Source organism: Lepidochelys olivacea, assembly GCF_965140295.1.
Source record: "Lepidochelys olivacea isolate rLepOli2 genome assembly, chromosome: 7".
Classification (NCBI taxonomy): Eukaryota; Metazoa; Chordata; order Testudines; family Cheloniidae; genus Lepidochelys; species Lepidochelys olivacea.
Genome location: NC_140417.1, coordinates 17084435 through 17109370, shown reverse-complemented (window position 1 = coordinate 17109370; position 24936 = coordinate 17084435). Strand labels below are relative to the sequence as shown.

General features: G+C 40.7%; 1 protein-coding gene across 4 annotated transcripts in view; it reads right to left on the bottom strand.

Annotated features, from left to right (window-relative positions):
- GRM7 (glutamate metabotropic receptor 7) overlaps positions 1–24936 on the bottom strand; it is a 546447-nt gene that overhangs the window by 265997 nt on the left and 255514 nt on the right. For all 4 annotated transcript variants that reach the window (XM_084634422.1, XM_084634423.1, XM_084634425.1 and 1 more), the window contains exons 3-4: positions 9569–9710; positions 3739–3893 (exon numbers count right to left, since the gene is read on the bottom strand). In XM_084634422.1, coding sequence (XP_084490548.1) covers positions 3739–3893; positions 9569–9710 — 297 coding nt within the window. The remainder of the gene's footprint in view (positions 1–3738; positions 3894–9568; positions 9711–24936) is intronic.

Genomic DNA, 24936 nt, shown 5'->3' with positions numbered 1-24936 from the left:
TAAATCAATCTGGATGCTTTCTACTTTATATTGACAGCTAAAAGTCACAAAGGACACTACCAGTAAACCCACCATTCCATTTTTTCCCTTGATATGGCACCTGCACCAACAGCCAAAAGAGGATAGGTGTTGGAACCACAGGAGCATCACATCACCCAAGCATCTACAGAAAAAGAGGGAATGTTAATGTGGCTCAATAAGATGATTTTAAATGCATTGCCTTAGAATGCATTGGTGGATCAGGGTGTAATATTTATGTAGCCAAATGAAAGTGATTTAGATGGGAAATTCTGAAGCACCTTTACTCCACAAAGTAAATATAAATTTGAACACTTGTGCACATATCTGCATATATGTACATATTTGTAGAAGATATGTATGTAGGTACATACATATTTAGAGGGAACTGATTTTGAAAAAGGCAGGAATATTTGCCGTCTCAAAATCAGATCCATTTGAGTGTCTCAAGTTAGGCATCCAAAAGCTAAGACATCAAAATATGTTTAATTTAAGAAAATTTAAGCCAACACTTTTCAAAATATGAATAAGGGAAATGTACAGTAATATATACATTTCCAAGTAATTCAGCTTTTGATTATATGAAATGAAGCAGCTCATCAGTTGCCCAAACCAGAACTACAGTCTTTTTGATCTACACAAGCACTTCTTAGCATATACAAGGGGAAGCATTTTATGGCATTAAATCTATAGCGTTTGAATCTCTAAAAACTGGAACATGGAATTTCATGTGATAGTAATGGATGGGGAAATCTGCTATGCCTGAGCAAAGCCAAAGTTAAAGAGCCTTTGGCAAGGGTGCTGCCCAGGCCAAGGTATGGTATCCTCCCCTGCAGAAAAGTGCTGGAAGAACCATAACTTCACTGATATAGCGGTCCACTGCCATGGCCCTTGCATTTGACTTCAACCTCTATGAGGCACAGGAGATATCTCAGCACCCCATTACGGCTGTCCGTCATCTGCCACCTCACGGACTCTCCATACCCTGCCAACTGTGCCGTAAAACTGCATCTATTGCAATCCAGACTTTAAGACCTTCATTAATCAAAACACTACATCCCTATTGAGAAGAGTACTTATAAGCATGTGCTTAGGTCTCATTGACTTCAGTGGGTCTTAAGCAGATGTTTAGGTGCTTTATGGAATCAGTGCCTCAGAGCCCAAGGCACGGAGTGCAACATTTTTATACAGCACTGTATTAAAAGTAGACTATACTAAGCTATGATCCTGCTGAACATAAGATCCTTCAGGGGCAAATTCACTTACATTTTATCGATTTAGTTTCCTGTCTATCAATTTAAATAGAAAAAAAATAGCTGCTTGTTTTATTTATTTATTTTTGTCAGAAGAAATGTGCTGGTAAACTTTTGGGAGCAGATGCTTCCTGCTAGATGATTAAAAAAAATGACATTAAAATGTCCGTTCTCATTTCACTTAGCTTCATAACCAAACGATAAGAAAGAAAACATGGCAGTCCAATTTATAAACCTGGAAAGCTTTCATGGTAAGATACACACACATACATGAAAGGTAACCATTTCACCAAGCAAAAAATAATAGTACATAACCATAATTGACATTCTATAATTAACAGAATGCTCGGAGACGTTATCATCACAGATCAAATAAGATGGTATAATTGGTCTGAAACAAGACATTCTTTCCTATGGGAAAACATTTTATACCACGATTAGTCACTATGAACATTTTGAAAATTGCTCAGAAAGAAGGTACGCAACACGAAGAAAAATATCCTCCTTCTTACCCATCACCCTCTCAGTAGGACTACGCAGATGGCAAATACAGATGGTGATTATGGATGTTTGAAATGGTTTGAATAAGGCAAGACCCTTTTCATGTTTAAAGAAAGTTCAGGAACCATTTGCTGCTCCCCCCTTTCCCCCCATATATTCATCCAGCTCCACAATTTTTTTTTTTTTTGCTTTCAGATTTGAAGCAAAAATATCATTACAATTTGGGCAGGGAAAATCTATTCTTACAGTATTTTTCATGCATCACCAAGATGTACGGGAAATCTTGTGAGAATATTTTTTTTTCTTCCTAATGAGACACTCACGCCAATTTCCAAACAGGAGAAGTTCAGAAAAGTTTGACTCAACTCCAAAGCTCCAGATGCTTATCCTAGTATGAAGGTGCCTCCCCAGTCATACTGATATTCATCCATAACTAGCATTAACACTATTAGCTTTGAAAAGCTAGGCCATCTTACCATGCCTTCCCACTATTATCAAGCTCTTGGAGAAAATGTACATGTATACCGTATTGACTATATTTGAAATATGACTTTAAAGATCACAATTCCAAGTGAACATGCAAAATGGGTAACTGCAGATCAAAGTTAACTTAACTGACTTTATGGTTAAATACTGAATTCCACATTGAGAAGTAGGAATTAGCTTGCTCAGTGGACACATTTTTGAAGATGCATCCCCTGTGCTTACATTTGAAATGTGGCTGCAAGAGTTTAACTGATAAAGTATACACCTTGACCATGTCCCTGTGTCAACCTAAAGTATTGTTTGCAACTGAATACTCAACGTTTTCCATGATGTATAATGTATAGAACATGTTTAATACACAGTAAATATATTGTTGGGAAATACTGTAGAAGACTTTCATACAAGTTACTGCTAACAAGCATCTTTGTTAGAAATGCCCAGGGGTGCAATATAGACAGTATGATTGTGACAGCAATTGCTTGTTTTTCCACAAACAATATCCCAGTATGTTCTTTAGATATTTATAGGAAACTGAGATGGGAAAAAAAGTCACCTGGGTTTAAAAATAAAATAAAATGCTGTAGTGCATTATAGTTCTGAGACGAATAATTAGTGAGGCAGTAGTGTAGACAGAGTAAAAAGGAATGTAAATATTTGATCTTCCTTTCAGTGAAGATGGTGGAGCTCATTTTAATGTGTGAAACATGTTTGGCGGATTCACCGGAGACCTGGCCTGACAGACAAGAACTACAAAACAACGTACCAACAGAGGAGTTTCTTTTTCTTTACATAGTGTCTCCTTTATAAAGAACTTTTTTTTTCAAATTAAATGAGAACATAAATTCTAATCAGCAAGTTTTGTTAGCCCAGAAGGATGCCAATTAGGTTTCTAAACATCTGTACAGACACAAGGGGCATAGCTAAGAGAAGAAGTATTAGAAAGTAAAGTCATAGAAAAAAGAAAAAAGAAACAAAAGTTGAGAAAGGAAAAAAGCATTATCTGGAAACCTGTGTGTGTTTGTGTTTGTTATATATCTACTTTATAGTATTTATACTTTTTATACAAAAGTGCATGTGTGCATTACAGATAATAAAGAGTTTGTGCGTGTACGCGCACACACACCCAAATGGTGTTTATCATATATTTATCCCACTACATAACTGATGTGTAAAAACTTACAAATAATTTTATCCTTGCAGAAAATGTATCATCACAAATAGTATAGAATAGCATAGCACAGCATGACAGCTGGGCAGATAGATAGGAGATGTCCAATTTTAGGAGAACCTCAGGGTATTTAGATTTAGCTTATTTTATATTGAACTGATGTCAAGTCTCTGAATCATACCATATGTACATTTTTGTACATGGTCAGTGTATTGGTCCACCGGTGTTTCAGTTAGATATCAACAACGTTCAATTAAATGAGGAAACAGATAAGAAACTGTGACAGAAAGACTATCAGAATAGAATTCTTACCCTCTATGGTTGCTCTCTTAGGCAGAATGGTGATTGCTCCCTCAGCAATGTCTTCTTGCTGAATTAGTGGATTTATTTTGGAGCCCCAAGTGTCTGATCCCACCCACAGAAAATGACCGACTTGATCAGCCCTTTTTGCAGCTGCAAGGATCTGCCTGTAGAAAGACACATATAATTCATACATGAATGCAAGATGAATGGAACAGTATTTAGTCACCCAGGAAAAACAACAAGGAGAGCAAGATTGCCGAATGAGCAGAAATAACATATCTGTAACTAACTTTTAGCTCAGAAATTTAACAATCCACATGATCACGAAGTTTTCAGAACAGTCTATCTTCCTCTTTATTCTTTTATTCTAAGGATGAACTCCTGGCCCCATTTAAGTCAGCTTGAGTTTTGCCACTGAGTTTCATGGAGACAGGATTTCATCTCAACTATTTTGTGAAATCTTAGTAACAGTTGCAATAGTTACACCACTATCAACTGACAGAACCTTCACAACCCTCTGGTAATTTAGAAGATACACCACAAATGACTCTGGAATAAGCAGATGTATTTCTGGTGAAGGGTAGATAGGGGATTTAATTGCTTTTAAATTAAATTATTAAAATATCCTGAAAAGCAAATGAAATCTGATCAGTGCAGGTGCTATTGAACGTCCAAGTCATTTTATCATTAACAGCTGCAATTAGTAACAGCAAATATATTGTTTATTAATATTAGCATTTATAGGGCACCCATCAGTGCAGTGTATATAGCAACTTCCATGCAAGAAACTCAAATGTTTTACAACCATTTAATCATGAAGTCTCACAATCTCCCAGTGAGATAGGTTAGTGTTATCACTATCCTTGAGTCACAGAACTTTAAAGCTCTGAGCCTGGAACGCCTTGCACACTGGTGGAGTGCTGGCCCCACACAAAGCCCCCCACTGCAGCCAATGAGGCTCCGCACATATGTAGCTGTCTGCCTGCACACAGAATGTTCAAGTGATTAGTAATTTGCCCATAGTTGCAAAGTGAGTCAATCACAGAGTGAGGAGCAGAACAGAGGAGTTCTGATTCACAAATCCTTCCCATAGCCAGCTTATATTGAATTAAAACAAAACAATATCTGGATATATTTTAATATTTTGCCATAATTACATCAGTTTTGTTTACACAAACGTATAAAAGTGAAGTTACTGAAATGAAGAAATATCTATATATCGTAGGACGGGGTCAGATTTTGGGGAAAACAAAGTGATGGTACTTTCTGCACTCTACTGCAACTCAGTCTCCACTAGTGCTTAATTTGTAATGAAAGAGGTGCCAGAGCTTAAGCTGGTTTTTTATGGTTTGTTTTTTTTTTACTTTCATAATTGACGGGGCAAGCTCAGAGGTGCCGGGGCTCAGCCCTGGCACAAATTAAGCACTGGTCTCTGTCCATTCAAAACCAACACGCTCATCTCTAGGGTGATGGATAGAAGCTACTGAGGCACAATTAGATATCGGAGAAGAGCAACACCAAATTTCACAGGTACCAATGATGGTGTACTGGGATCACTTATAGGGACTTCAGGTCCGTCTTTGGGGCCCCACACTAGGGTACTGCACTGGTATGCCCAAAGATCTAGGATCTCTGTTGTAGCCCTGCACTGGTATGAACTAGGGTCTGGATTTTCTCACTGGGGTGTTTCAGTGGGGACCTACATAGGGTCTGGGGGCTCTCACTGGAGTCCTTTCACTGAGATCTGATAGATGTCCTACACTGCATCCTGGGGTCCTGCAATGGAATGTTCTGGAGTCCTGCACCAGGGTGTCTCACCAGGGTCTTTCCAGAGCTCTGGTCTTTCTACACTGAGCTCTGGTGTCCTGCATTGGAACATTGTAGGATCCCAGTCAGTAGTCTCTCACAGGTGAGTGCTAGGGTACCTCACCGGTGTCTGGGGTCCTGCACTGGGCTGTACTCCTGCTACAGCAGCAACAGCTCCTTGGACGTTTTCCTCTGGCTGCCCAGTAGGGAAGGGACCCTGGCAGCGATGGAGCCTCCAGCTCCGGCAGCGGCAGAAGCTCCAGATTCAGTGGTGCTCCCTATGCTCCAAGCTGGTGGGGAAGCAACTGCCTGAGAGGAGGCTCTTATATTAATGTGACACAACTGCATTGCCAAAGTTTTGTACCACAGTCTCATACAGGCCAGTGGAATCAAAAGAGTTGTGAAGGGTCAGAGCAAAATGGTGGCAGCTCAGCATGGTTCTGGTATAGCATTTGCTTCTAAGCCCTGGTGAAGGAATCAGCGCTTTGCAAAGTATGGGTGGCTCTTGCCTCCAGGTCAAGACATTCCAGATACTATTGTAAGAATCAGTGGCTTTTCCCTACTATTTATACTAGACAGAGTCCTTTGAGCAAAAGTCCACATCTGCCCAGGTGAAAGAGTAGTGATATTATAAATGATCTTGCTTAGAATAGTAGTATATTAAGGTTTAAGAGATGAATGGAAATTATTTGTGCATTAACTAGTCACTGTAAGACACAGGTTGGTTAAATTCAGCTCTTCATCCTTACCATGTAGATATGCTGACTTTTGTCAAGTTTATTGAAGAGGGTGGGGTCTTTCAGATGAATCTTTAAGAGCCAACATCCTGTCTGTTATGTAAAAATATTAATGATCCCTTGATGTTATTTATAATACTAAAGATTCAGTTTTGTGACCTTGGTCAAAATTCCTTTCCCCCATCCCTGTTGTGCAGAATTCTGTGTGTTTGTTGCATGGCTTGCTACCACTTTCCTATAGCAGAGTTGGCTGAACGTCAACACTGGATAACATAATCCTGTATCCCTTAAGTGAGGATAACTTGCATTTAGATCCAATGGGAGTTTTGTATTCAAAGGAACTACATAACAAAGCCCTCAGATTATAAAGAGCTTTGGGATCACCTGGGGTGCGATACGATATAGGAAAAAAATGCCGGAGAATACTATTTATTTTAGGCTGAATTTGAAATTGTAATAGTTATGCACATCTTATTTCCTTTCATTATTAAATTAATTTCTTATCATAAGAGTAAAAATGCCTACCAAGAAATCATTTTCCCATCTAGGGTATAGCAAAATATATACTCATAGAATCATAGAACTGGAAGGGACCTTGAGAGGTCATCTAGTCCAGTTCCCTGCACTCAAGGCAACACTAAGTATTATGTAGATGATCCTTGACAGGTGTTCGTCCAACCTGCTCTTAAAAATCCCCAATGATGGAGATTCCACAACTTCCCTAGGCAATTTATTCCAGTGCTTAACCACTCTGACAGTTAGGAAGTTTTTCCTAATGTCCAACCTAAACCACCCTTGCTGCAATTTAACCCATTGCTTCTTGTCTTATCCTCAGAGGTTAAGAAAAACAATTTTTCTCCCTCCTCCTTGTAACAACCTTTTATGCACTTGAAAACTATTATCACGTCCCCTCTCAGTCTTTTCTTCTCTAGACTAAACAAACCCATTTTTTTCCAATCTTCCCTCATAGGTCATTTTTGCTAGACCTTTAATCATTTTTGTTGCTCTTCTCTGGACTTTCTCCAATTTGTCCACATCTTTCCTGAAATGTGGCACCCACAACTGGACACAATATTCCAGTTGAGGCGTAATCAGTGCGGAGTAGAGCGGAAGAATTACTTCTTGTGTCTTGCTTACAATACTCCTGCTAATACATACCAGAATGATGTTCGCTTTTTTTACAACAACGTTACACTGTTGACTCATATTTAGCTTGTGATCCATTATGACCCCTTTCCACAGTACTCCTTCCTAGGCAGTCATTTCCTATTTTGTATGTGTGCAACTGATTATTCCTTCCTAAGTGGAGTACTTTACATTTGTCCTTATGGAATTTCATCCTATGTACTTCAGACCATTTCTCCGGTTTGTCCAGATCACTTTGAATTTTAATCCTATCCACTAAAGGACTTGCAACCCCTCTCAACTTGGTATCATCTGCAAACTTTATAAGTGTACTATCTATGCCATTATTTAAATCATTGATGAAGATATTGAGCAGAACCATACCCAGAACCGATCCCTGTGGGAGCCCACTGGTTATGCCCTTCCAGCATGACGGTGAACCACTGATAACTACTCCCTGGGAATGATTTTCCAACCAGTTATGCATCCACCTTATAGTAGCACCATCCAAGTTGATTTCCTTAGTTTGTTTATGAGACGGTCATGCGAGACAGTATCAAAAGCCTTACTAAAGTCAAGATATACCACATCTACCACTTCCCCGCTATCTACAAGGGTTGTTACCATGTCAAAGAAAGCTGTTAGGTTGGTTTGACATGATTTGTTCTTGACAAATCCATGATGACTGTTATTTATCACCTTGTTATCTTATAAGTGTTTGCAAGTGATTGCTTAATCATTTGCTCCATTATATTTCCAGGTACAGAAGTTAATCTGACTGGTCTGTAATTCCTCGGGTTGTCCTTATTTCCCTTTTTATGGATGGGCACTATATTTGCCCTTTTCTAGTCTTCTGGAATGTCTCCAGTCTTCCATGACTTTTCAAAGATAATTGCTAACGGCTCAGATATCTCCTCAGTCAGCTCCTTGAGTATTGTAGGATTCATTTCCATCAGGCCCTGGTGATTTGAATATATCTATCTTGTCTAAGTAATTTTTGACTTGTTCTTTCCCTCTTTTAGTCTCTGATGCTACCTCATTTTCACTGGCATTCACTATGTTAGACACCCACTTGCCACCACCCTTCTCAGTGAAAACCAAAACAAAGAAGTCATTAAGCACCTCTGCTATATCCACATTTTCTGTTATTGTCTTGCCCCCTTCATTGAGTAACGGGCCTACTCTGTCCTTGGTTTTCCTCTTGCTTCTAATGTATTTGTAGAATGTTTTCTGGTTTCCTTTTATGTCCCTAGCTAGTTTGATCTCGGTTTGTGTCTCGGCTTTTATAATTTTGTCCCTACGTACTTGTGTTATTTGTTTATATTCATCCTTTGTAATTTGACCAAGTTTCCACTTTTTGTAGGACTCTCTTTCGAGTTTTAGATCATTGAAGATCTCCTGGTTAAGCCAGGGTGGTCTCTTGACATACTTCCTATCTTTCCTATGCACTGGGATAATTTGCTCTTGTACCCTTAATAATGTCTCTTTGGAAAACTGCCAACTGTCTTCAGTTGTTTTTCCCCTTAGACTTGCTTCCCATGGGATTTTACCTACCAACTCCCCGAGTTTGCTAAAGTCTGCCTTCTTGAAATCCATTGTCTTTATTTTGCTGTTCTCTCTCCAACCATTCCTTAGAATCATAAACTCTACCATTTCATGATCACTTTTGCCCAATTTGCCTTCCACTTTCAAATTCTCAACCAGTTCCTCCCTATTTATCAAAATCAAATCTAGAACAGTAGCTTTCTCCACCTTGTGAAATTAAAAAAAAAATCTCCAGTACATTCCAGGAACTTGTTGGATAATCTGTGCCCTGCTGTGTTATTTTCCCAACAGATAGCTGGGTAGTTGAAGTCCCCCATCACCACCAAGTCCTGTGATTTGGACGATTTTGTTAGTTGTTTTAAAAAATCCTCATCCACCTCTTTTTCCTGGTTTGGTGGTCTGTAGTAGACCCCTACCATGACATCACCCTTGTTTTTTACCCCTTTTAACCTTACCCAGAGACTTTCAACAATATACTATGTATTCTTCTGCTATCTCTCTATAAAGTGATCCACAGGTTCCTAAAAATAGATCACTCATTACATTTCTCTGTACATTCTTATTTACTTTGTCTACTCCATAAAGCCAGCAAGCACAAATGTATTAATTTTCTCAGTCACACTTACTTTATATCCTCATCGTTGGCAAAAATAACGATGGCCCTGGCATTGGGAGTGTCCAGGAGCTGCTTGATAATTTTATCAAAGTCAATGGTCTTCTCTTTGCGATCCTGGGGAATTTTCAGTGACTGGGCAATGCAGAGCCCACCTGTTTAGAGAAAAAGAAGAAGAAAAAAAATCTGTAAATGAAGAGCAAGGAGAAGAGTGTGGAAAATACACAGAAATTGGAGAAGAAAATAAAAATCACTATTCGATCACCATCCTGAGGAAGTAGTTAAGCTCATGTTAAGCCCTGTAATCCAGTCTTGGTTTTTTGTTGTTGTTCTTTTTTCTCTTTGGAAGTGTATGCTATGTGACAGGATACATACAATATGCATGGGTGGATAGAGTCACAAATGGACAAAAAATAAACCATGCAAAAGAGAAAAAACAAACTAACCAGACAGTAAAGAGATGATGGAAATGGACAAGATAAAAAAATACTGAAATAAAGTAAACTGGAAGGCAATGGAGGTTGATAATGGCATACACAAACATACAAAATACTGAACAACTTTATTTGGCGTAATAGCTTTAATTTTTTTTAACTTCATAAATAGAAAGAAAATCAAAAGAAACCGCTCTGACAAGTTAAATCAAAACAGGAATAATACAGAAGTCCAAATATTGTGAATACACAGAGATCAATCTCACACATGCTTGTTCATGCAGGTGTCCACCTTTAAAGTGAATGGGGTTACCCCATCTGAATAAAAATTCATGGGAGAGTAAACATTTGCAGGATTTAACCCACAGTTAGTAACCAGAATTAAAGAACAATAATTGCAGCCAGTATAATGGTCGCAAAACAGAAGCCAGGATGCAAAAGCTACTCAACAAACATAATTCATTTAATTAGGTTTAATTTATTAATCTTGTTTTAGAAAAATAGTTTCATTTACTATTTTACATCTTCTGTGGAGTTCTTCACATGGATTCATATGAATGTGTTTCTTCTTTTGTTACCTAATTATAATATCTATCATCTTAGATACAAACTCTCTCTCCCTCAGAATACTTCATAGTGTTAATTAATAAATTCTCAGATATGCATGATAGGAAACAGCAGTGAGGATGTGTAATTAAGTACTTGAAGCAAAAGAGAAAAGAGATGTTTTCAGATAAGGTTTAAAATAAAGGGAGAATTGATGAGGAAGATTGAAACTCTGTTCCAGAGCAAAGGAGCAGTGGAGAAGACGACTCACACACCACCGTGGGCAAAATCTCGGATTATATTTCTCACTGCAAAAGAATAACTCCTTCAACGTGGATTTTTTTTTGTGGGTAGGGCCACTACAGAGAGACTAAATATTGAAAGAAAAACCCTCATGTAGCCAAGCACATCTGTGAATAAATTTGTGGATTTAATACAGACAAAGATACCAGTAGATGGGCCCTGCATTGAAGTGGACAGAGAAAGCAATTAATATCTACTTGCCACTAAGTGACTTTAGTTTGATGACCAAGCTCACTCTCTCTCTCTCTCCCCCTCTGTCTCTTAGAATGAAAAATCTCTCTGCCTAAAGAAAGCTTATTAGCTGTGACTTTAAGGCACTGTTACTTTAAGGCCTCTCTGGCACTCCATCAAGCCATGGTTTCCACTTTGTATCTCCCTCAAGAGCTTCCCATTTCTCCTGTAAGTAAGATTTGGGAACTTGGGAGAATTCATTGGGGTGGGGGAGGTGAAAGCAGATTGCTGCAAAGTGCCAGACCTGTCACTTGAAAATATATACACTCCAGCTACAATGTTCTTTCAAGAGGCTCCTACTCTGACATAGCAGTGAACAGAAGTAGGCATATTTCACAGTGTCAACACTAAGGAGCCTTAGTGTCCTAGATGGAACCATTATTTAGACATATCTGAAGCTAGTGCTGAGGTGCTCTGTAATCCAATATAACTCTCCATAACTTAGATACAGAGATAAATCAGCAAATTTCAAGCTACCATCAGAGGGGGAACCAGAGACGTGCACAGAAAATCGTGGATGTGGACAATGAGCATATTTTAAAGTCGGTATCATCAAGAAACTTTAAGAACTCTTTAGGCTGGGAAGGAAGATTGCTTTACAACAGGCTGTCCTCAGGTGTGCATGACAAGATGCAGATATTGTAATGTTTCCCTGCTCTGCAGGTTGATGGGAGGAGAGAGTGGAGATAAAGACACAGAGGAAGGTGCGGGGAGATGAGGTTGAGAGCTGTAATCAATGACAAAGGCATTTCTGTATTGAAGGCTCCAGCTGCACTAAAGATTGTTTGAATCCATAGAAACATTATCCTTCAGATAGGCCAGCTGATACACTGTTATGACAAAGCTGGTAATGAAATTACTAGTTGATATTGAATAAATGGGTTATATTTGCTACAATAGTACTTGATAGAAAATCTTAAATACCAAGGACTTCAGATGTTGCAGCCACACCTCAGATAGATATTATGTATTCTGTGGGTCACACACTTTCTGCTGTCTGCATGGAAGAGAGGCAAAATCCAGCTGCCACACACACTGGTTACCACTGAATGTGTCTGAGGAATCTCTTTGTGTAGAGCAGCTGGGTAGAAGGAGAACTAAGTCCGGGTCCATTTGAACTAGAACCAAAGGCCAGGCCTATGGTCAGTACTGAGAACAAAGGACTCTGATTTGGGACGAAAGGAATTCCTAGGTGACAGTACAGGGGCCAGAAAGACCTAGGGTTCTTAAAGCAGGATAATGTCTGAGGGTGCTGCTACAGGGCTACACACAGAAGTATCTTGGCTGACACTTTTGAAAACCAAATGGCCAGTGTGAAGTTTTGCTGTCATTTTTGCTACCTCTGTTCAAGGGTAACAGGACTGATTTGCATTTTGTGAATATAAATTTAGGGGAATATGCCCTAAATTTATATCAAAGTCTCTACCACCAGAGAAAATAGCCCACCAACAAACAAACAAAAACATTTCCCAAACAAATCTGGCAACAATATTATTTGCTTTTTTGGCCCTTCTTTGTCTCACCCCTGTCCAAACAGACCAGCACACTGCAAGACAGCAAAATCTATTTTAAAGTAATGGCAAGGAGACACACAAATGCTAGACAAATGTAATTAGCTAATGTTTCTATTCGAGCTTATAAACTCATTTTGAAGAGTTTAAATCTATATTGAAGAGCTCATTACAGATAGCCATATGTCATTTTTAATTCCGTAACAATAATATATTCCTAATGAATTGGATGGGGAATGGACAAAAAATATGCCTTACTGTTACAATTTGTCCAAGTGGCATATATAGCATAAATGTCACTTTCTTGTACTCAACGTGCACTCCTAAGACAAGAGGAAATGCACAGTTATTTAAACTGTCAAATTAATTCACAGTATTCCTGAGGTAAAGCCCTCAGCGGGAATTAAGTGGTAAAATTGTAAAAGTTGCAAATTAAGGATTTTGTCACAGGACCACTGCAGTACTATATTACCCTTCACTGAAGAAGAAGAAAAACTGACAAATGCTCTGAGTAGCTACAAACTGCCACAGCAATTACAGTGAATCTCATAGTTCTTTAAGTTAAACTGATCCTGGATCATTCCACTGATAAGTAACTTCATGGCACACCCATCACAGCTGACAATCTATAAACACAGCAGTACCAAGGAACCTTGGAGTCATCTCACAGATTGGTTTCCACTAAGAATAATGCTCTAGATCCATTGCTCACTGAGAGAGATTTTTGTTGCTGTTTTTGTCTAGTGACTTAAGAGGGAAATAATTGACATGTTGCAACCTAATGCAGAAGTCCTTTGTAGTGATAAATGGCGAATGGAAGGCATCTGAAAAGATTTGAATTGAAGTACATTTGAGAAGCTTGCTGGCTTTCAAGCAATGCTGCAAGCAGACACCATGTTCCCCCCATCTTGCTATCCTCAGTACAGTATGTTCATCCCAGAAGGCAGATGCCAGATAGTCAAGTTTCCATTATGCTTGGAGAAGGGGAGATATAGTATTCTGGAAGCATAAACATGGTCCCTTTAGATGTTTGAACAAGCAGCTGCATCATTAAGATTTTGATTCTTTTTAGCACTAATGATATCATCCAAATATGAAAGGGGAGGGAGTAGAAATGGAAATGTTATGGAAACATTGAAGGGCATAATTCATTCTCCCTTTGATGTGTACTGAGTATCTCCCATCAGTGTCAACAGATTTCTGCAAGTGCATGAGCTTGGAGAATAGCTCCTTGATTAATAAAAGTATTTTTTTTCTTTTTTCTTCCCATAGGAGATGTTGGGAAGATTAGTAATATAAATGATCTTTAAGAATTCTGACATTTTCCTGGTATAGTCAAATAGATGGTTAAGAAGACCACAGTTCAAGATGGGTTTTTGATTGTGTCCTCAAATATTGGTGCATGGCCATTTTGCATGCTTTTTGGGTAGCAAATCTGATTCACATATACAGAATCTGATTCACATATATAGAATAGCCGTATGCCTTAGTGAAACAAGCTGTTGCATTCATGAAAACAGGTGCATTAAAAGGCAAGTTGAGGACAGCAATTTGACACACATCGTATATTACTAAAGTTTCCCAAATCGTTGTTCCAACAGCCAAACACCACTTACATAACCCTGATCCTTTGGAGACCTGTTCATGTGTTTGCAGGATGATGGCACCCACTTCTTGAAACTCTTTTCTCTACCTTGCTATTCATAGAATTCTAACAGAGTCTTCTTTCTGGCATTTTTTTAACCCCTTCTCTAGCACAACCAAATAGTTTTGCGGTACAAAAAGTCTATGAATAGACTACCAGAAATAGACCTGACAGAGACATTCTCCAGATATGCCTTTGTTCATCTTATAAGGAATTAAAATAGAACACTGATCCACAACAAGGGAGAGAGCACAAGACAAACTGTTTCCTCCAAACAATAACTTGAAAATTGCTTTGTTTTACAGTTACTTGCTTTCCTACTGGTTTGAGCCTTTCTGGCAAACAGACCCAATTGTTTTAAATTGTTCCAGTCATAACCTTTCCCAAAACTGCAAGACCCTGAAAGTAGCGAGAGCAAACCCACAACAACATTTAGACTGAAACTCTCTAACAAGATCTCCAAATCTTTTTTTAGCAAACAAAACAAAGCTTACCTTTTCTGTCTTGACTGGTAGAAAATGCGGAAGGCTCTGATTAGCCACTCTGGGGAATTCTGACACAGGTAGCATTAGTTCTTGGGAGTCTTGGTAACAAGCTCAACCACATGGGAAAAGTTGGGGGCTGTGACATTTCAACAGTTCACTGCTGCTTGGAGGCCTGAGCATGAACAGATTATGGGACTGATCAAGGTGTCTGTCCGGATTATGGATCCTTTGCAGGTCATCACTGGGTTGAATTGAGTCATTTTTAAAGACATCTCCTCCATTTTTGTGCACAAAATGCAGAGCAAATGAACACCAATCACATAATATGTTTGTTCCCTAAAGTTTCTTAATCTGGTCTGTTTTCAAATGGTTCGATGTAACATGCTTTACTTCAGAGCACACAATCTGTGTCATCCTGCAGTAGGTGTCAGTGTGCTATTTATTTTGCCATTCTTCACTGGGGCAAGGCAAAGACATTAACATCAGCCCAACTATACAATGGTATAGTTTCACCTCTTCGAGCGGTGACTGCAACATGTAAGGCAATATCAAATCTGGGTGAGACATGAATTTTAACACATGAACACAATAGCAGAGCCAATGCCAGTCATGTGAATGCAAAGGAACAACCGTTGCTGTGGAAAGGAATTTAAAGGTCTTTTAAAATTCAACAAAGTGTATTCAAATTGCAGCTAGTCTTCTATGTGCTGCTATTTAAGAAATTGACATCTATGTGATTCAAATGTAATTCCTGGGAAGCCTCAGAGATAAATGAAAGAGCATTTTAGGAATGACTCTGTTACACTGCCTCTTCATTTTGCGGAACCTCTCTCTGGCTTTATTGCTTGTAGTTTTCCTAGGTCACTTATTGACATTTGTGCACCTGAAAGAACTTGCTTCACACTGGCAAAAAATCTGGCTTAGCCCATTTGAAACCATGTTTGAACTTTGTAACCATTGCAAATGTTCCCCTTCCTTTTTTCTTTAAAGTATGCCAGAAAGAACAAGCTCTTAGTGCTAATGTACTTAGCAAAGGGCCAGCCAAATATTTCATGCAGAAGGTTCTATCCATGCTCCAGCTCTAATGTATGGTCCAAAGAATAAATGAATGAACAAAATTCAAATATGAGGTGGAAATAATTTAGGGAGGGGAAAGAAGTTTGGCTCCCATAGGTATTTATTTATTTGGATTTTTTTTTTAAACTCCAAACCATGCATCCAAGACTCTGAACATCCTTTTCATATATTTAAAAACAACACAACATGGGGCATTACAGACCACATAGGGTTAAGCACTAGGGTGGCCACCTGCAGGACCTCCTTCCTCAGGCAGACAGTGCTGTCAGAAGTTAAGTCAAGTCCTTCTATTGTAAAAAATAAATGTAAAACCTAGGCATTTGGAAAAGGAAAGAGCAAGTGGGTGTCTGCTATAGACCACCAGACCAGAAGGATGAGGTAAATGAGGCTTTCTTTGGACAACTAACAGGTTTCCAGATCACAGGCCCTGGTTTTCATGGGGGACTTCAATCACCCTGACATCTGCAGGGAGAGCAATACAGCGGCGCACAGACAATCCAGGAGGTTTTTGGAGAGGGTTGGGGACAACTTCCTAGTGCAAGTGTGGGAGGAACCAACTAGGGACTGCACTCCTATTGAACTGCTGCTCACAAACAGAGAAGAATTGGCAGGGGAAGTAGAACTTGGTGGCAACCTGGGCAGCAGTGACCATGAGATGGTTGAGTTCAGGATCCTGACAAAAGGAACAAAGGAGAGCAGCAGAATATGGACCCTGGACTTCAGAAAAAGTAGACTGACTTCCTCAGGGAACTGATGACCAGGATCCCCTGGGTGGCTAAAAGAAGTCCAGGAGAACTGGCTGTATTTTAAAGAAGCCGTATTGAGGGTGCAGAAACAAACCATCCCTATGTGCAGAAAGAATAGCAAATATGTCAGGCGACCAGCTTGGCTTAACAGAGAAATCTTCGGTGAGCTTAAACACAAAAAGGAAGCTTACAAGAAGTGGAAACTTGGACAGATGACTAGGGAGGAGTATAAAAATATTGCTCAAGCATGCGGGGTGTAATCAGGAAGGCCAAAGCACAACTGGAGTTTCAGCTAGCAAGGAATGTGAAAGGTAACAAGGAGGGTTTCTACAGGTATGTTAGCAACACGAAGATGGTCAGGAAAAGTGTAGGACCCTTCCTGAATGGGGGAGGTAACCTAGTGACAGACGATGTGGAAAAAGCTGAAGTGCTCAATGCTTTTTTTGCCTCTGTCTTCACAGACAAGGTCATCTCCCAGACTGCTGCATGAGGGAGCACAGTAAGGAGAGGAGGTGAGCAGCCCTCAGTGGCGAAAGGAGAGGTTAAGGGCTATTTAGAAAAGCTGGACATGCACAAGTCCATGGTTCTGGACCTAATGCATCTGAGGGAGTTGGCCGATGTGACTGCAGAGCCATTGCCCATTATTTTTGAAAACTCCAGGCGACTGGAAGAGGTACCAGATGATTTAAAAAAGGCAAACATAGTGCCCATCTTTTAAAAAGGGAAAAAGGAGAATCTGGGCACCTACAGACCGGGCAGCCTCACCTCTGTCCCTGGAAAAATCATGAAACAGGTCAAAATAGATTCCTTGAGGAAGCACTTGGAAGGTGATCAGGAACAGTCAAAATCGATTCACCAAGGGTAAGTCATGCCTGACCAACCTGATTGCCTTCTGTGATGAGAAAACTGACTGTGGATATGGGGAAAGCAGTGGATGTGATATATCTCAACTTTAGCAAAGCTGTTGATACGGTTGCCCACAGTATTCTTGCCAGCAAGTTAAAGAAGTATGGATTGGATGAATGGATTATAAGGTGGATAGAAAGCTGGCTAGACTGTCTGGCTCAACGGGTAGCAATCAACAGCTCAATGTCTAGTTGACAGCTGGTATCAAGCAGAGTGCCCCAGGGGTTGATCTTCGTTAATTATCTGGATGATGGGTTGGATTGCACCCTCAGCAAGTTCGTGGATGACACTAAGCTGGGGAGAGAGGTAGATACACTGGAGGGTAGGGATAGGGTCCAGAGTGACCTAGACAAATTGGAGGATTGGGCCAAAAGAAATCTGATGAGGTTCAACATGGACAAGTGCAGAGTCCTGCACTTAGGATGGAAGGATCCCATGCACTGCAACAGACTAGGGACCAACTGGCTAGGCAGCAGTTCTACAGAAAAGGACCTGGGGATTATAATGGATGAGAAGCTGGATATGAGTCAAGTGTGCCCTTGTTGCCAAGAAGGCTAATGGCATATTGGGCTGCATTAGTAGTAGCATTACCAGCAGACGGAGGGAAGCGATTATTCCCTTCTATTCAGCACTGGTGTAGCCAGATCTGGAGTATTGCATCCAGTTTTGGGCCCTCCACTTCAGAAAGGATGTGGACAAATTGGAGAGAGTGCAGCAGAGAGCAAGAAAAATTATTAGGAGGCTGGGGCACATGACTTATGAGAAGAGGCTGAGGGAACTGGGCTTATTTAGTCTGCAGAAAAGAAGAGTGAGGGGGGATTTGATAGCAGCCTTCAACTACCTGTAGGGGGGTTCCAAAGAAGATGGAGCTCGGCCGTTCTCAGTGGTTGCAGATGACAGAAGATGGAGCAATGATCTCAAGTTGCAGTGTGAGAGGTCTAGGTTAGATATTAGGAAAAACTATTTCACTAGGAGGGTGGTGAAGCACTGGAATGGGTTACCTAGGGAGGTGGTGGAATCTCCATCTCTTGACTTTTTTAAGGCCTGACTTGACAAAGCCCTGGCTGGGATGATTTAGTTGGGGTTGGGCCTGCTTTGAGTAGGGGGTTGGACTAGATGACCTCCTGAGGTCTCTTCCAACCCTAATCTTCTATGATTCTATGAAGTATATGAGACTGACAGTGAAGTTCCAAAAAATTGACAATCTAACTCTGGCAAAAAACAAACATGGAGGAATAATGCAGGAGCATGAAGGTGTGGAAATCCCATTGGTGAGAATAGAGAGGAATGATTCTGTACTGCATGTCACAGCACAGCAGAGAAGGCCCAACTCAGAGGTAGTAAAGGTGTCTTTAAGTACTTACCCAGATTCTGGGCTAGCTGCAGGCTGACGCAGCCCTCAGTACAAATTACAGTAACCTTGTAGGCTGCCCTAGGTTATAGCAACCCTCTCCATGTGCCAACAGTCTGCTCTGCAGACTGCAGAATAGCTGTAGGATTTAAAAGTCTATCTGGGGACTGACCAGGCCTGACACTGCTTAGCTTAGGAGAACTGGCCAAGCCATAGGTCAAGGCTGCCTGTGTCCAGTCCAAGTAGAGCATGGCTGTTCCCTTCAGCATCTTATTTCAATATGTCTACTCCAGTGTTATCCGACAGAAATAATAATTATTGTAATTAAAAATTACAAATATCCACTGCACCAGGCCTTTTAGGAGGTCCAGGAAAACAGTAATAGCAACAAAAGGATCCCACATTTACAGGCATGAAACACACATTTTGCTCCCAAATTCTACTTTTAAAATGAAAACTTTTCTGAGCACAAGTGGTTAAGGAGGAAGAAACATTAGCACCAGCTAATCCCTGTGCAAAGAGAACCTTCTTTTGTTTCACTTTGATCCTTACAATGGCCACTGTGCTCTCACATTCTGCCAGAGGAGTTTTAATTGATAAAGTGAGGCTGGAAACCCAGGGGCTTCAATCTTAAGATACTGCTTAGAGTGCAGGGATAAAAGGGGAAAGTATGAAACAGAATGGTAAGTGGTGACCAGAAGGCTGGGTATAAGTATGAAGAGTACAATGAGTTCACAGAGCCAAATGACAAACTGAAAGACTACTTTTGTAGTAAATGGGATGCCATGACATCTGTTTTCTAGTTCCTGCTTTTACTTTGAGCAGAATGGCTCATTGGGAGAAACCACTTTCCTCAATTACTGTCAAGAACAGCTCCCCAAAACCACTGTCTCCCCAGTGGCATAGAACATGGGCTTTTTGGTTTGTTTCTTTCCCCCTCCTCTCCACCCTTCCCCCAAGTACGTATTTTATAACTGCCTCAATTTTTCCTTCCATTATATATATTTGTTTCATTCTGAAAAATTAGTGAAACAAGTTGACTTTTAACATGCACAGTTTGTGGCAAGGGAGCTTTAGAAAACTCTCTAACAATAAGGATCTTAAAGCCTAGAACAGGTTACCTAGGGAGGTTGTGGAATCCCTATCACAGGACGTTTTTAAGAACATGTGAAACAAATATTTGTCAGGGATGGTCTAGGTGTACTCATTCCAGCCTCGGGAGGGGCTGGACTAGATCAGTGGTTCTCAAAGCCGGTCCGTCGCTTGCTCAGGGAAAGCCCCTGGTGGGCCGGACCGGTTTGTTTACTTGCAGGTTCGGCAGATCGCGGCTCCCACTGGCTGCGGTTCGCCACTCCGGGCCAATGGAGGCTGCGGGAAGGGCAGCCAGCACGTCCCTTGGCCCGCGCCGCTTCCCGCAGCCCCCAGTGGCCTGGAGCAGCGAACTGCAGCCAGTGGGAGCCGCAACTGGCCGGACCTGCGGATGCGGCTGGTAAACAAACCGGTCCGGCCCACCAGGGGCTTTCCTTGAACAAGCGGCAGACTGGCTTTGAGAACCACTGGACTAGAAGACCTCTTGATGTCCTTTATAGCTCTACATTTCTATGATTTGATAATGGGAAAGGGCTTTTTTCTGTAAACAAAAAGATAGTATAAGAAAATGAAATAAAAAAAAAACAGGGAAAATCATTGGGCAAGGGGAAAAAAAAAAAGATGTGAGAACATTCCCCAAATACTTCACAAACTACAGTGTGTTGCATCACATGGAACCTTTCTGATACAAGCCTCTTCCATTCTTTTTTATTTTCATTTATTTCTCCATTTCAGACACTTTCAAACTTTTCCAACGTTTTCTCCAGCAAACAGAACTAATCATTTTTAAATTAAAGTTAAGCACTATAAGTTGCAAGTGCTTTATGTCATTTACATGTTACCTTTTAAGGTATAGTGTAAGTTTTGGAGGGTCTCTGACGGGTGAACGAAACTTCATCTGAAGGATTGTGCTTCAATCTTTCTTTATGCCAGTAGTTTATTCCTGCCTTAAATATTATGTAAGAATTTTCTCAAGCTCTGACCATTGGCCTAATTCTGCTCCCATTGAAGTTAATTGGAGTTTTACCATTAATGAGAACAGAGTTAGGCCAATACTGAGCACTTTTAAAAATCCCACCTTATATTTTTTCCACCTGAAATAATATATATTGTGACAGACCCAGACCAGGGGGATACAGGAGTCTGGTAGAAGGCAAATCTATTGGCCACTGGATGAACAGTTTTCTGTTCCCTGAGTGACCAGAGCAGGGGCTGCCCTAGAGCAATCAGGAACCTGCCAGAACCAATTAAGACAGGCAAGCTAATCAAGACACCTGGAGCCAATTAAGAACTTTCTAGATTCAATTATGGCAGGCAGGCTAATCAGTTTAAAAAGGACCTCCCATCGGTTAGTAGGGGGAGCGTGCCAGGAGCAGGGAGTGAGAAGGTGTGCTGCTGGAGGAGTGAAGAGTTCAAGTGTGATCAGGCTTCAGGAGGAAGATCCTGCAGTGATGATAAAGAAGGTGCTGGGAGGAAGGCAATGGGGAAGTAGCCCAAGGAGTTCTAGCTGTCACGCAGCTGATACAGGGAACATTGTGGACAGCTGCTATCCACAGGGCCTGGGCTGGAACCTGGTGTAGAGAGTGGGCCCGGGTTCCCCCCCATCCCCTGATCGGACAGAGGAGGAGTTGACCTGGTCTGTGAGAAACACCAGAAGGGAAGGTCTAAATTGGAAAAGTATCTGCCCTGTCCCCGACCCACTAGGTGGGACACAAAGACTGCGGGGATTGTTCTCCGTTTCCCCCATGCTGGCCATCGATAAGGTTAGCTGAGTGGACAGCAGGTTTGAGCCACTAGCAAGAGTGGCCAAACTGTGGGCTGCCATGAATCTCTGAGGCAAGAAAATCCACCAATAAGCGCAGGACCCACCAAGGCAGAGGAGGATATGTGTGTGTGTGTGTGTGTGTGTCTCTCTCTCTCTTAAATAGCCCCCAGAAGTAGATGCCTAAAGCTCAATCCTTGATGTCTTGTAATTTACATATTATTTTTCTTCCTCTTGTAATATTTCCTTAAAACCAATCAGAGGGAGGTTGGAAGCTCTTATATGCAGATCCTTTTACCCAGTGTTAACAGGCGAGAATATCACAAAAGGTCTGTAAACCCCATCAATCTGGTCAGGAGAGGGTTTCCTGCTGTAGGCACTGTGGAAGACCCCCATAAGGCTGCCCTCCTAGAAGTCCTTCACAGGTTCTGATGGGGTGGGGGGTATTCTGGGGGCAGGGCTGTGCTGTGGAGATTCCTGGCAATGCTTTGTCCCATAGACAGCTGGGTACAGATAGGCACCACTCAGCAAAGGCGAAACAGCCCAGAACTGGGAAAGAGCAAAGTTGGCTTAAAGCAACCATAGCCACCCTCCCTTGGGCTACAAGTTTTGCACTGTACCTCTAAGATTCATACCCCATACTCCTACCTTGAGTGCAGGGGATTGGGCTAGGTGACCTATTGAGGTCCCTAACAGTCCTACACTTCTGTGATTCTATGAATACTTTGTTTAAGTTCAACTAGTCACAAACTAATACTTGTTCAGGGTGTCACACACCTAACTCCAATATTTAAAGGAAATGGATGTATCTAGTAATCAGAGTGCTGCTTCAGTATCCATGGATACCTGTGATTGTGTAGTATTTTGATTCCAGTGCAACAATAATACTCCACTTCTCTGACATTCTCCAGAAGACCCTTTCCTTATCACAATTTAATTGGATAATCAGCTAGCCATAGACATTTTTAAAAAAAAATTATTTGTGTTCTTTACACAGACATTTTTGATAGCATAACTTGCTGAAGCAACATTTCCATATTATCTGCTTTCAAACTACTAACAGTAAACCCCCATTTTGAATTAATTTGATTCACAGGTTACTTTAAATTAAGAGCCATGAAAAATTGTTTCATTGATGTGTTTATCAGAATTTCTGAACAAAGAATAAGATCAGGGAAATTTCCCCCTACCTTTTAAAAGGAAACAGCTTGATTTCTTTTCAAGACCCTAAACATTCCTCGAATGTATCATTCTACAGGGATTGTGTCAGAGTAATTACAAAGCTTGATACTTCTTTAGTTCTATATCCCAGAAAAGCACAGCTCTGAAGTTATCCAAGCCATTTTAATTCACCCTCTCCCATCTCTTCCCCATTTATAAGTCCCTGCCTTTAATCCTCCCATCTTTCTAACCCAACTAGATCTTCCTTTCTCCCTAACCTCAAAAGAGACATTTTGCTTCAACTAGTATTCTGTGGGTTGGGAGGCAGGGGGGTCTCTAGGGCTTAGTGTTATGTGTCTGTCTTTTACATCCTGAACACAAGTTACAGGGATTCACTGAGCAAATGTACACATCTGTAGTGCAGCGGAGCTCTGAGGAACAACAGTAGCTCCAGCACCCAGGCTGGGCTGCTGGCAAAGGGGAGACATATAAGGAAGTGTGGTGTTTCTGTGCTGTTTCTTCATTAAAACTGGCTGGAGACTCCATCAAAAGGAGCAATTATTCACAAAAGAATAATTTTCATCACACTCAGATCCCCCAGGAAGGCCTACACAGAGTATGCGGACTTGGGTAGCATTTCTAATTAGTCTCAGTTGCTTGCTGAATGTGAAAACTTGCAGATTTCCTTATAGTGCTTTAAGGTGCCTTGTAGAATATAACATTATCTGAGTCTGACTGGCATTGAGATGCTGTTAGAGCACATTTATTTTGTGTGTGTATCTTATTTACAAGGGAAAATGTTCAGGTATAAAGGAGCATGCACTAACTGTAACATGCTAGTTATTGTGAAGTATCAGAGGGGTAGCTGTGTTAGTCTGGATCTGTAAAAGCGGCAAAGAGTCCTATGGCACCTTATAGGCTAATGGACCTATTGAAGCATAAGCTTTCGTGGGTGAATACCCACTTTGTCAGATGCATGCAGATGACAAAGGCACGAAAGCTTATGCTCCAATACATCCGTTAGTCTATAAGGTGCCACAGGACTCTTTGCTGCTTATGCTAGTTATTGCTCAGCTAAAATTCACATACATGCCCCAAAACCTTTCTCTCTTCTTTCCTGTTCCAATTTATTCTTGTTCCCCACTCCCCCAACACCTGAGCCAAATGTACACATACAGTAATTGTACAAAAGTCATCCCCAGACACATGCCCACACTGGTCACTCCCTTCAGCTAATCACCACACCCTCTTGTCACCTAAGAGTGTGTCTAATAAAACCTTTCGGCCACACTATCATATATTCAGTATACACTACATGTGACAGAGAAGCTACTTTAGGAATGTGTGGTGGGGTTGGGGTGAGTACTGGATTCCTTTGGGGAGCTAGGAATCTCTCCCTTTCAGCTGTATGTATTTTGAATCCCACTAGGTCACAAATTATTGGACATTTAAAAGGTGACATTATTATGTGTTTAAGAAGCTCTCTCTGACCCAAGACTGTAATGCACCACCCTGAGCCTTGGGCTGTGCTAATTTGATGGGATTCCCATCAAACTAGGGTCTTTTTAAAAATCAAAAAATAAATCCTACCCTGAAAGTAGGGTTATGACCCCACAGTGAAAAGTGCAATGGACTCCATGAAGTCTACTAGGGACTTTATTATTACTACTAATTTTATATAGATCATGCTCAGATACCACGGTGAAGGGCAGCACTACAGAATGAAACAAAACAAAACTAGGAAATATGCCACATTAGGAGGAGGAAGGAGAAGAGACTTCTCTAGGAGCTTAATTTAAGAAGCTTTTCAGATGCTTGGAATATTACATGCAGTCCAAGGAAAGAGAGAGGGCAGAGGGCAGGCAAAAAGGTCAAACGTGTACACCTATGTCATGGTTCCGCAGTTTATCGCATCATTTTCAAACATGTGGTGTAGGTTTGTACACTGTATACACACTATCTTAGCTATATTTTGGAACTAATTTCAGCATTATTCCTTGTATTTCTTAGAGTTTCAGCTGTACAATATACAAGACAAAAATTATTGTAGTAAATACAAATCTTAATAAGTGTAGTACTGCATTTAGCAGCCCCGAAGACTGACATTAGAGAAATTGCACAAGGGTGCTTAAAC